Source organism: Brienomyrus brachyistius, chromosome 4 (genome assembly GCF_023856365.1).
Source record: "Brienomyrus brachyistius isolate T26 chromosome 4, BBRACH_0.4, whole genome shotgun sequence".
Taxonomy (NCBI): Eukaryota; Metazoa; Chordata; class Actinopteri; order Osteoglossiformes; family Mormyridae; genus Brienomyrus; species Brienomyrus brachyistius.
Window position 1 is genome coordinate 15219724 of NC_064536.1, and position 13059 is coordinate 15232782.

Consider the following 13059-nt stretch of genomic DNA (forward strand, 5'->3'; position numbering starts at 1 on the left):
AAATCTTACCTTGCAATATAAAATATCTTTACATTATTCCAGAATCTTATTTCTGTGCAGCAAGAAATTGAAGAAGAGGGTACAGACAGGGTGGAGTAGGTGGGGAAGAGTTGCAGGAGTGATGTGTGACAGAAGGGTGTCTACAGGGGGGTGTCTCGCTTTATTTAAATGCACATTTACCTTTTATCTGATGGAAATGGTCCCTCTCTGAAGCTGATTGGTCGTTCCATTGATTCGTCACTCTTCATGGAAACACAGCTGGGTACAGGTGAGCCTGCTCTCTCCATCAGGACACTGTGGACAGTCAGAGGAAAATCCTCATTATTTAAACATAGTCATATAATTCACATTAAATCTTCAGTTATTTAGCCTTCTGCTCTGCCTTCATGTACTTTTATATGTCATATAACTCATGATGCAAACAGGCTTGCTTAATATGAAATAGTCTCACCTAAAAATAAGATTCCAATATGAAAGGTTTAGTGTCATTGTTACAATCTCAGTTGCTAGACTTGGCTGTCGTTGCTTTTCATTCCTGTTTATTGATTTATTTGTTTATATGTTTATTGGTTAGTTTATGCTCCACCTCATTATTTGTGACCATTTCTGATAGGATGGATGATCTGTTTGTTCCCTCTAGTATAAAAGAACTGGCTGATTGGGAAAGAAAAAGGAGGAGAATGAAGATGTCGAGGTCTTTTTATTAATCTACACGTATTAACATGTTCCACACTGAGCCAGCCCTGGCTAGGAGCCCTTTCTGTTTTTATATTATGGCCTGACTCAATTGTCAGGTGCACTATGCTGTAGGAAGTGACACGAGTTCTTACGAGGTAGCATCTGGCATGGCGACGTGCTTCTGAATATGAAAACATGTACACTGTAGTAATTAATTATCCACGCCTGCTTAGGACAGCCTAAAGGGTAAGAATATAAACTTATTTATATTACATCAACAATCCCACTCTGGAGAAGCCTAAAGAGGATCTGGTCAGCTTGCTCAGCTTCTTCGATGAGTGTTTCCAGAGGATCATCATGGGGAAACCCAAGGCTCCGGACCTCACCACAACGCCGACGACTAGCAAAACTACTCTGTCTACCAAGAGGAGCCGGCCTGAGGATTCACCCCAAGTTGCTTATTCACCTGGCCAAGAATTTGCAAACGTTCTGGACTCTATAAACAAGAAATTATGTAGCTTTAAGGAATGTATGTCCTTGTTGGAAATCCTTCACAGGGAGTTCCAAGAGTTATGGGAGTCTTTAAAGTTCAGCCAACAATAAGTCGAAACACTCCCTTTCAATTGCACAGCTGATGTATTGTCTATAACTGATAATTTTTTTCTTTCATTTAATATTAATCTTACTCTTCCTATAACTAAGCTTCCGCCAATCATCTCCATTCATCCATCCATTTTCCAAACCGCTTATCCTACTGGGTCGCGGAGGGGTCCGGAGCCTATCCCGGAAGCAATGGGCACGAGGCAGGGAACAACCCAGGATGGGGGGCCAGCCCATCGCAGGGCACACTCCCAAACGCCATTCACTCACACGTGCACTCCTATGGCCAATTTAGCAAGTCCAATTAGCCTCAGCATATTTTTGGACTGTGGGGGGAAACCGGAGTACCCGGAGGAAACCCCACGATGACATGGGGAGAACATGCAAACTCCGCACACATGTAACACAGGCAGAGACTTGAACCCGGGTCCCAGAGGTGTGAGGCAACAGTGCTCACCACTGCACCACCATGCCGCCCCCGATGTATTTATATTATGTTTTATTTAAAAAATGTAGTTCTCATGGGGTGAAGTGTGCTGGTGTACCGTGTGCTGACCTAATGGCGAAACGGTGGATTCGTCAGCCGAATGAGCCACGTCCAAGCAATAAACACCCGTTTTTTAAAGTACCGACCTGTGCCTGTGTTGTCATGAAGAGAGCTACAGCGACTATATTTCTAGATGATTTGTTCATGATTTGTGCTACAGTAGGAACTGAGGTGAGTTTACCCTCAAGTAAAGTGTCATCGTGAAATCTTACCTTGCAATATAAAATATCTATATTATTCCAGGATCTTATTCCTGTGCAGCAAGAAATTGAAGAAGAGGGTACAGACTGGGTGGAGTGGGTGGGGAAGAGTGACAGGAGTGATGTGTGACAGAAGGGTGTCTACAGGGGGGTGTCTTGCTTTATTTAAATGCACATTTACCTTTGATCTGATGGAAATGGTCCCTCTCTGAAGCTGATTGGTCGTTCCATTGATTCGTCACTCTTCATGGAAACACAGCTGGGTACAGGTGAGCCTGCTCTCTCCATCTGGACACTGTGGACAGTGAGAGGAAAATCCTCATTTTTTAAACATAGTCCATACAATGTGGACAGGGTCAGGTTAAATCTTTAGCTATTTAACCTTCTGCTCTGTCTTTATGTACTTTCATATCCCATGAAGCTCTTACGCAAACAGGCTTGTTTACAGTCTTAATGTGAAATAAACTGTCTCACAGTTAAGATTCCAGTATTGAAGGTTTAATATCACTGTTACAATCTCAGTTGCTAGATTTGGCTGTCGTTGCTTTTTATTCCTGTTTATTGATTTATTTGTTTATATGTTTATTGGTTAGTTTATGCTCCACTTCATTATTTGTGACCATTTCTGATAGTATGGATGATCTGTTTGCTCCCTCTAGTATAAAAGAACTGGCTGATTGGGGAAGAAAAAGGAGGAGAATGAAGATGTCGAGGTCTTTTTATTAATCTACACGTATTAACATGTTCCACACTGAGCCAGCCCTGGCTAGGACCCCTTTCTGCTTTGGTATTATGGCCTGACTATAGACCCAAAGAGACATGCATGCTAGTGGCTGTAATAGTCGTTTTACCATAAATCACAATGTTCTTCACAACACGACCCTGACAGTGTTCCTGTCTAATATGGGTATTATTCCTACAATCACTGCTATTTATAATTAATTAGATTTAAAAAAATACTCAAAGTCATATTTTTGAGAGTATGGATTTTTGGAAAAAATTGTCATTTCAGCTGGGAAATACAAACCTAGATGCTGTCGGAACGACAATAATGTTTTAATTTATTAAGGTACAACTGATTGCTCTCTCTTTCAAAAATGCTGGGGAGATTTTTCTTGTTGGTTTGAAAAGCAGTTCAATCAGACACAGGTTCTGTCTCACCTCCCAGTTGTCTTTGTTTTACACTCCACAGGGGGGGTCATTTCAGTAGCAGCTCCCTCCATTTCTGTGCCGATCCAGACCAGATGACTGATGCTGGGGCTCCTGTGAAAATGAAATTGCTGCACTGAAATTGCACCAGACCGTGAGCCCAAATCCGAGGTTTGTGCCGATTCATGAGGCTTGTTAAATATACACTGCAAATACACTTAATGTAAATCCTGTCTTGGACATATGATCACATAGCTTAGGCTAATGTAACCTGCATTGCCACATTACTATTTTCAACTGTCTTTCCTACAGTTCCGGTGTGGAAAAGCCCCAAAGAGCCCCAAGAGAAAAGCACTGTTGTGTACCCAGAGTGCAGCATGAGGGTGGACCAGTGATGGTCTGGACGGCAACATCATGGCATTCCTGAAGCCCACGACTTGTTCTAGATGTGAATGTCACTGCCAAGGACAACTAAACCATTCTGGAGGACCATGTTCACCCACGGTTCAGTCGATGTAAATAAGTGTCACTTTGCTCTACAAACCTGGCAACACCTTTACCGAGCCGACCCTCGTGCAGTGGACAATTAAAGGGAGCTGGAACCGCACAGTAATTATTATCTCTATGTGGAACGGGTCGGGTATGGCGTGGTTCCTGTATGCAAGTGGAAATGTACCTTTAGATCCTGCACAGTTTTGGCCAGCTGTGGTTTTGGGGCCCTTCAGTTACCTAGGGGGGCCTCGAGCGCTGATCCCCATGGCGACCATCAGCTCCCGTTTTTGGACGAAATCTTCCAGTAACTTTGCAGTGCTTGTTGTTTGCATCTTAGCACACTGGTTAATGGAAACTGTGGGCTTTAGGGTCTCAGGGCCCAGTTAATTTACATGAGACTCCGAAGCTCTGTTCCCTGTTTGTGAAGGCAGTCAGCAATCATTTTCAGATAAAATCCTCTGGTACTCTGGACAGTCCAGGGGGAAGAAGTGGCATAACGTATATGGCGGGTGGGGGGGGGGGGGGGGGGCTTGGAAGGTTTGTGCCCTGGGGTCTGTGATTTAATCTGCCAATGTATTGGTTAAAGTACCATTACTGCTGGCTGATATTAAAGCTTTATCAGTATTCAAAGTTAGCAGCACCAGAGCTAAAGAAACAGCTACTAAAATAATGGAGATGATTGCATTGGATGATCAGCAATTTTCCATAGTGGAGGATGAAGGACTTTGTCAGTCCAAACACCAATTAGGAGAGTCACCAACCCATGACATGTTTATAATTCAGTAGTAAATCTGGCCTGTAGGTCGACCTTTCATGTTCCACACAATAATAAGTGATGTAAAATAATTCCAATAATCTGCACCGACAAGTTCGGCAAGTTTCTCAGACAGCCGATGCCCTGGGCTTCCTGTAATGAACATTCACCATGACATCAAAACTGACAGCAAGGAAGAGCTACAAGAGTGTCATACAACCAAGAGATTCAACTACAAGTAGGTAGCCAACGGGGACATGCGGGATGGGGGGGTGTCCTGCCATTTAGCCTGAATGACCGAATTGAAAGTGCCTCCCTTTTGAGGTCCTGACTGATCCTTTCCAGTCACCAAATGAACAACAACAACAACAACAAATTTATTTTTATATAGCGCATTATCACAACATTACATTGTCTCAAAGCGCTTTACAGTATCCTCACCCAAAGCCCCCAGTGAGTAAGAAATGAAAAATGAAATTAAATGAAATGAAGAAATGAAAAATCACCAGCACATTGAATTTTGTTGATTGCATTATAGAAGTAAAGTTCACATTTGATACTTTAACATCAAAGGCATTATTTCATTTCAGATCCAGTCTGAGTGTATTTTTCATGCCGTTTCTATTAATTTATATACAGGTATAAAAATAAACGTGTGAGACCTGGAATTTCTGCTGGATTTTATGTCTTGATCTTTTACTCTCACACATAAGCCCACAAATTATCAAAACCTGCCTTACAATAAATTTTATTTTTAAATTAGACAAAGCTGCTGAACAAATCTCTGTTGTTTTAACTGTCTTGCTTGGGGAAAAAAAAAACAAAATAAATTTTTTTTGGTTTTGTGGTTTTTATAGGCCGACTTGAATTGTACATTTTCGTCCAAAATACACCGGGGGCCGCTTGAGCTACAAGTTAAAATTTACCTATATAATTATCCTACATAGCTGATAGGTATGCATTTTATAGTCAGAAGTCAAAACATGGGTTTGACCGCCCTACCTGCCGAGAATTTTGTCTATCAGACATCAGCTGCCGATCACACCTGTACCAGGTAATAATCTAGCTTCTCCATTGTACCTGCAACCTTCAATCACCGGCGCCGCCACTGTATATAAGTGTATATTATTTTATTAATAATTGTATCTGTTAAATATAATCTTACCTTGCAATACAAAGTGTCTTTGTATTATTCCAGCATCGTATCTGTGTTTCTTGACAAAATGGAGACTTCAGCTTTAAAATACTTTCACTTTTATTTACACACAGCAGGAAATAGTTACATACCTTCATACCAATCGTGGGAGCGGTCTAAGCAGAAATGGACTCGGACTCAGTGTCCCGGCGTATTATTTTTGGGGATATTATCCATGTCATTTAATAAAAAGTAACAATAAGAGTAATGGGACAAACTCCCCCCGCCAATTAATTCTCTCATAACGCACTTTTTTCATTATATTTGTACATACAAAACGCGTCACCCGCTTGCACACTGCCTGAGAGTGTGGCCCAATGGCAGGAGGTAATGAACACTGTTTTTACCATAGTGCCTTTTGGTTTAATTATGAATACATAAGGAGAATCTATGGTCTAATGCAGTATTTGCCTTATCAACAATGGAAAGTAAACCAATTAATACATAGTTCTTTTTCTTAGCTGTAACAGAAAGACATAAAGATATTTATTTTGGGTGACAGAATAAAGAATCCTGCAAAATGTGCTTCAGCTGAATGAAATGTTTTCCATTATAGACTTGAAGTGGTAAGAGCTGAATTGATGGTAATAAAGTTATATGTAATAAATATTTTTCTGAATTTCAATGAAGTATCTGACCTCAGAGGTCTGGTGCCAGATCAGTGACTCAGAGCTCTTTGGTAGGACAACTTGCATCAGGAAGGATGTAGAGGAGAAGTTACCAGAGTGCATGAACCCCAGCTGACCACTGGGTGGATATATTCACCACTATCAGTCAGAAGCACATCATCCACAGAAAGATGTCTTTTCTCATTCAGTTTACAGTGAGCTTTCCAGGCACCAGTGCATCTGTGGGGAAGATCTTCTCCATAATGAACAGTACTTGGATGGACAAGCAAAACCATATGAAGCTACAGACTCTTGCTCGCCACAAGTCAGAACCTGGACCACACTTTTACGGACTTGTATAAGGAGATCCTACAAAAGAAAATGCTTTTGAGGAGCATACATTCTTCAGTGAATTTCATATGAACATGTGAACCTTACAGTATGATATAACTCCATGCATATAACAGTAAATTAACATTTAATATTGATCTTAGGAAACAAAGAAAATGCACTGGATTTGTCCAGAAAGCAACAGTGAATATTTGTACACTGTTGAATAGCCTGAGTTTGTCCATAGTCAGTATTTATACAATACACATACATTTCTTTCTTAAGTTTCTTAAAACAGCAACAGTGAATGTTAATGCACTACTAATTGCACTGAGATGTTTAAAGGAAGTTCTATTTAAAAAATGTACAGTGATTTGATGTAGAATATGTGTTTATTTTTGTAAGTGATTATTCCCCTGATCCCTTTCTGATGATGATGGTGATGATGAGGAGGAGGATGAGACAAAGTGGTCATTAGCTGACTGAGGAAGGGCGCTATGCGTGTGCATGAGATCACACATGTACACACATGAGCTACACAAGTGTCCCGTTTTGGTGCTTTGAAAATGTGGTCACTCAAGTGAAATACTAAACTTGTCACATCTCTACATAAATTAAATTATTTGATGAGAACTGGAGAGTTTGACTAGCCTCTGAACCTCCATCCTCTCAGCCAACACAAGCAGGATCGTTAATTTTGTTATTGCTTGGTGAAGGTTTTTTTAAATGTCAAGAGTAACTATTATGAAATAGTAAACCTGAAAGAGATTGTTCCTGAGGTAATGTACTCTATGCCTTAAGAGAGACTCCAGCTGGAATACACTTAAGCTAATGAACGCGGCAAAGGTAAAATACAATTTCAGAGTAATGTAATACATAGACTTACTCTCCAGCTAATAGGCCAGTGAAAACTGAGGAATGTCCAGTTCAGTGTTTTTTATGACTTTTTTCCTGAAGATCATAAAAGTAACAAATTAACTTTTTACTCAAAATATGTTCTGAAACATTCTGCCAGTTAATTATTTTATTATTTTTTTAATTATGCATTTTGAGATCAGTTGCAGGGTGGCACAGTGGCACAGTGGTTAGTGCTGCTGCCTCACAGTAAGAAGGGCCTGGGTTTGCTCCTGGTCCTTCCTGAGTGGAGTTCGCATGCTGTCCCTGTGTTCGTGTGGGTTTCTGCCAGGGCCTCTGGTTTTCTCGTATGGTCTGAAAGAGTGCAGCATAGGTTGATTGGCGAGTCTAAATGTGACCCATCACCAGGAAATGAGTCTTATGGGTGAAATTTACAAGATTTCAGTTTTAAAAAATGTGACCCATCACCACAAAATGAGTCTTATGGGTGAGATTTACAAAATTTGTACATCTCACCCATAAGAATCATTTCGTGGGGATGGGTTACAAATGGGCCATGTCTGTGTGCCCTGCGCTGGGTTGGTTCCTGCCTGTGCCTCTTGTTCCTGGGATAGGCTCTGGTCCCCCCTGCAACCCCAGTTGAGATTAAGTGGTTGCAGTGATGGATGGAGAGGAGCTACTATGATATCTATTTGCATGCTGTGCACTAACAATGAAGAACCGCAGATTAGCACAATAGAAAGTAATTCCCTTTATTTTATTGCTCATAGTTCATATTACATGTATGGAGGGCCTTGACATGTCGACCACATTGTGGAACTTCTCATTACATCCAACACGTTCATCCATCACTGATCTCCGTACCAGTGCCTGACTGTGACCAGTCTCCATACTTTCAGAAATTGCAGTGAGAAATGACAAACCCATCAAATGCTGAAGTGAATATGGACAAAACACGTACAATGTATGGTTTTATCACCCACCCCCCCATATCTGGCATTGCACTTGCTGGTACAGAGGCTTTCAGGAATATTTCATTACGTGAAACAATTGTAAACCTTCACTGGCTGAAACTCATCAAAAACAAACTGGGATGAAACGCTGAAATACCCGGTAAATTTTGAAAAAGATTTGGATAAAGGGATCTTGCAAGAAAAAATGCTTTGACCTGGAAATCTTTCCGCTAGATATCGGAGGTCATGCTTGGAGGGTCCCATTCATATCAGCAGACTTTTATCTAGCTTTAAAAAAGTCATCAGTGTTGATCGTTTTTTCCTGCTAGGCTTCCGATGACGATGGTTCGGTGTCCATGTCAACAGCGGGGGACGTATTTGTCAGCTTCTCAGAGGAACCTGTGGTCTCCAGTTCCTGGAAAACGGAGCCCAAAGACCAAACATTACAGGTACATTTCAAACATTTTTCCATAAGCACTTCTCCAGTTCTGGGTCTTGGAGAGACTGAAGTCCCCGGAAAAGAGGCAGAGGCACCAGTCCATTGTAGGGCTGAAACTCACAAACTTTGCATAACTCTGGTTCACCATATTTTTGGAGGGAAATACATAACAGCCTTGCGGAGAATAAGTAATGAAACAGCAACAATCCTGAGCCTAGGAATCAAACCCACATCCCTGGAAGACATTAGGCAACAGGACTACCCAAAGTATGCCATTTTCGAGCCTGAACAACCAAAACGTGCCATCTCAGCATCTGAAACTATAAATCTTGCTTCAGAGCGTAAGGTAAGCCAGCATGCAGAGCAGTTGGGGTTATGTCCAATGCTCAAGGGCTGAAGAATGATATGATTATTTTGCTGGTCCCGAGATTCGATCCCACAAGCTTCCGGATAGACAGCAGCACAGAGCAGAGACTCATAGCAGAATTATATATAATAGATTTTTAGGTATATATTTCCTGTCTGTTCATCACTGCTGACTCACATCTAGTTTGCAGTCATGCATGTGGAAGATGATGTTGTCCACGTCACGGTCTCCCGCACTGGGTATCCTACACTCACAAAACAGAAGACGACGTCATGGTTACAGAAGCAGGCCTTCGTCACTGTCATTCCCAGTGTCACCCTCTTAAACGCCTCGACGAGTCGACTTACATGGTGGACAAACTCCTCTGCAGTAAGACCACGCTAGCGATGACCCCTAGTGCAACAGAAAGCACGAGACCCAAACCCACGCCGACGTAAACTGCAGCTGAGTGACCAAAATGGAGAAACAAAGGGCTCACCTGCTGAAGTCCTCTTACATTAAAAACAGCATCATTATTATTAATAATGAAGTTCTAAGGAACTACCAGCCTATATTTAACAGACCTAAAATGATCAGCTAGTACCTGGAGAAGACAGGGAGGAATTGATGCTCGAGCATCTTCCTTTGATGAGCTGGATGTCATCCAGAGCCAGGTGTCCTGGCCCGCCCTCCCCTCTCTCGTATACAAAAACAAACTGGGGGGGGGGGGGGGGAGGCAGAGTATTATGGTTACCTTTAGAATGTTACTGAAGGTAACTCAAAGATAAACACTTAACCACCTTAACTACTACGCCACCTGCTGGCTAGATACCATATAGGTTTGTTCCAAAAGTGACATGGGTATGACTTTACATTATAGACAGGTGGGAGTAAGCTAGCTTAAGAACATCCCGGCAGATACGTGTATGTCCATTTACCCAAAATGGCTCCATGTTGTTGACCGCCATAGTGGCCTCTATCCAGGTGTCCCCTTGGCTGGTGGCCTCTGTCCACAGCAGCAGGTCCTTCTCGTCATCGCCAAAGGGGTTCCTGGGTTTGTCGAGAGTGCTGTGAGGACCCAAAGCCAGCCAGCAGTCCTCACCTATGAGGTGTTCATGAGAGAGGCTCTTTTGGGAGACTTAGTTATGTTCATCACAGATTTGCTGGCTGAGCTACCTGGTGCCGCTGTAGAGGCTGAGGTTGCCGATGTTCTGACCATGCCTGTGGTACCAGAAGCTCAAGCAGCCGTCTCCCTGGGTTGGTTGGAAGACCTCGCTGTACAACATGGCCTTGTCACCCTTCTGTCCCACTGCGCTGTCCACATACACGTAGTAGCCTGGCGAGAGACCAACTGTGAACTCAAACACTCTGAGCCGCACACGTATCGTTTATAAATTTGGCTAATATCGTTCTGCCCTTGTTTTGCAGCACATTCTCCATGGAGATACGACCTTGGCTGGAGCCCATGGTGTGGTCCACGTGGGGCCCCGTGCTGGGAAGAGGGGAGCTCCCTCGCCCGCGTAGCCAATCGGCTTGGTCGCCTGCCTCAACGTTGGTCCACCCGCACAGACTGCCCTGGAAGTCGCAGACTCCAGGGGGTGGGCAGGCTCCATTAGACAGCAGCACGTCGTCAATGGCGACGCCCCCAGATACTCCTGTCCCCCGGACACCCTCTACCACAATCTGGAACATGATAATGACAGTAATTGCCCAACAACCTTATCTGCAGAGTTTGCAATGTGGTGACATGAAGATCGCATATCTATCAGTCATGACCCCACTTAGCCAACCTTACCCGGAATGCAGACCCCTCCATAGGATCCAGCCTGACATTGCCAAGCCTCCACAGCTCCCCCTGGCTGCCAGTCTTTGAAAAAACAAGTTTGCGTCCGCCATCCTCGCTCTGCTGATACACGTTTAGGGTACTTATGCTGTCCCCATCCATGTGGTACCAGACCTGTAGACAGTCACCTGTTCCTGTGATAGGGAGATGGTGTGACCATCAAGCACATGGAATGGAACAGTGAGACTTCAGCAGGATGGGGGTAAATTTCACTTCGATTTACCCGCAGCGAATTCTGGGGAGACCAGTGAGGCAATGTGACCAGGGGGCTGGGAGCTTGAGGAGCCCAGGTAAAAGTAATGTCCATGGGGCGTGTCGGTGGTGTGATCGGATCCTGGCTCCCTACTGGGACCACCACCAGAACGCCGCACCCAGCTCTCCGAGGTCCAGTCACAGTCACTGTCCTCAAAGTCACACAGGTCTGGGGGTCCTGGGTCCGTTGGATGCATGTAGACCAGAGGAATTAGGATGAGATGATTGTGGTCCCAAAGCCGCGGATCAGCACTGGACACCAGTAACATTTAACAGTGTTATTCCTTCTAGGTTAATAGATCGATGCTGATAACCAAGCATGGGTATCAACAGCCAATGTCACCAGCAAAGGGTGTACCGGAGTGACGGCAAGCTCCAGGGGTAAGAGTGATGTGATCCAGAGCAACGTCTCCCGCCCAACCACCCACAGACGCCTCCAGCACCACCTGATGAACCTCCTGCGGGGTCACATGACTCTGGGTCATCTGCCACATGTCGCTTTGCATGCCCTGCCTCTTCCACATCTGTGGGGGAGGGGATGGGGGGTGGGAGTGGAGGTCTAGTGAAGCAGAAGCAACTCAAAGCCTTCTGTAACTGCTCATCCTGGTCAGGGTTGCCAATTTCTCAAAAACTATAATTGCTAATTATCACTGCCCCCTCCTTGGGTGACACACCTTTCCCACATGTTAGCTGATGGCTCCTTTAAGCCCTGAGACATATACCTTTCAGTTGCTTACTTTCTATTAGTGACCCTGACACAGGGACCATAATTGCTTATATGTAGAAAACCCCAAAAGACTGTTGTGTCCGGTTTGTTAACTGTAGCTGCCCCCTACGTCCCTGGCTTGACCGCGGACTGGCCTTACCAGTGTCCTCTGTTGGGGCTGAGATTCTTGCAGGTATAACCTTAGGCTTCCAACTGTGGCACCAAACATGTGGTACCAGAAAGTGATGCAGTAGCCTTGGGGGCCAGCAGGTGGCAGCAGAGGGGACTTCAGCTGGGCCACATCCCCTACTCTGCTTGGAGAGGAGCTCTCGACATGTAGGTAATTCCCTATAGACCACATCAAATAAGGGCAAATGAGAAGTCAGCAATAATCCACTTAATAATCACGTATCAGCATGTAGTAAAGGCTTCCCCCACTATCCAAAAGTACAACATTCCTATGACACCTTTTGTAATCCGAAATGGCGTAAAGCGACCAATTACCATTACTTTATATGGGAAAAAGTTTAGAGCATTCCCAAACCAAAAAAATTATCTACGAAATCATACCAAATATGAGTGATGTGTTGCACTGTGACTTTAAAATGGCTACAATGTCACTAGGCAAAAGGAATTTTTCAGCCCTATTAAATGCTTAAGGACAATATGTGACAGATCGATTATAATTTTACAGGACTACCCTCATACATGCGGTCTGTTATTGACCAAAACGTCACTATGCTGCGCATACTTGTACCTGTACCTGTACCTATACCTGTACCTATAGAGTACCTATATGTATACCTGTACGTATACCTGTACCTATACAGTACCTATACCTATACCTGTACCTATACAGTACCTATACCTATACCTGTACCTATACAGTACCTATACCTATACCTGTACCTATAGAGTACCTATATGTATACCTGTACGTATACGTATACCTGTACCTATACAGTACCTATACTTATACCTGTACCTATACAGTACCTATACCTGTACCTATACCTTTACCTATAGAGTACCTATACATATACATGTACGTATACCTGTACCTATACAGTACCTATACCTATACCTATAGAGTACCTATACGTATACCTTTA

General features: G+C 43.4%; 2 protein-coding genes across 19 annotated transcripts in view; both read right to left on the reverse strand.

The window, feature by feature from the left end:
• LOC125739963 (uncharacterized) overlaps positions 1-13059 on the reverse strand; it is a 305354-nt gene that overhangs the window by 271801 nt on the left and 20494 nt on the right. Inside the window, exons 2-4 of the mRNA XM_049010567.1 lie at positions 3187-3288; positions 2207-2320; positions 181-294 (exon numbers count right to left, since the gene is read on the reverse strand). Of these exons, the coding sequence (XP_048866524.1) occupies positions 181-294; positions 2207-2320; positions 3187-3288 (330 nt within the window). The remainder of the gene's footprint in view (positions 1-180; positions 295-2206; positions 2321-3186; positions 3289-13059) is intronic.
• Positions 8598-13059, reverse strand: part of si:ch211-106h4.4 (MAM and LDL-receptor class A domain-containing protein 1) — a 57294-nt gene continuing 52832 nt past the window's right edge. For 6 of the 18 annotated variants that reach the window (XM_049010554.1, XM_049010558.1, XM_049010546.1 and 3 more), the window contains 2 exons: positions 9345-9411; positions 8598-8776 (listed from right to left, as the gene is read on the reverse strand). In XM_049010554.1, coding sequence (XP_048866511.1) covers positions 8687-8776; positions 9345-9411 — 157 coding nt within the window. In that variant the 3' untranslated portion in view covers positions 8598-8686. Of the gene's footprint in view, positions 8777-9344; positions 9412-9514; positions 9612-9750; positions 9863-10084; positions 10249-10322; positions 10483-10597; positions 10830-10941; positions 11124-11212; positions 11494-11599; positions 11766-13059 lie in introns of those variants that run through there. The other 12 variants (XM_049010552.1, XM_049010551.1, XM_049010553.1 and 9 more) reach the window with 12 other exon arrangements.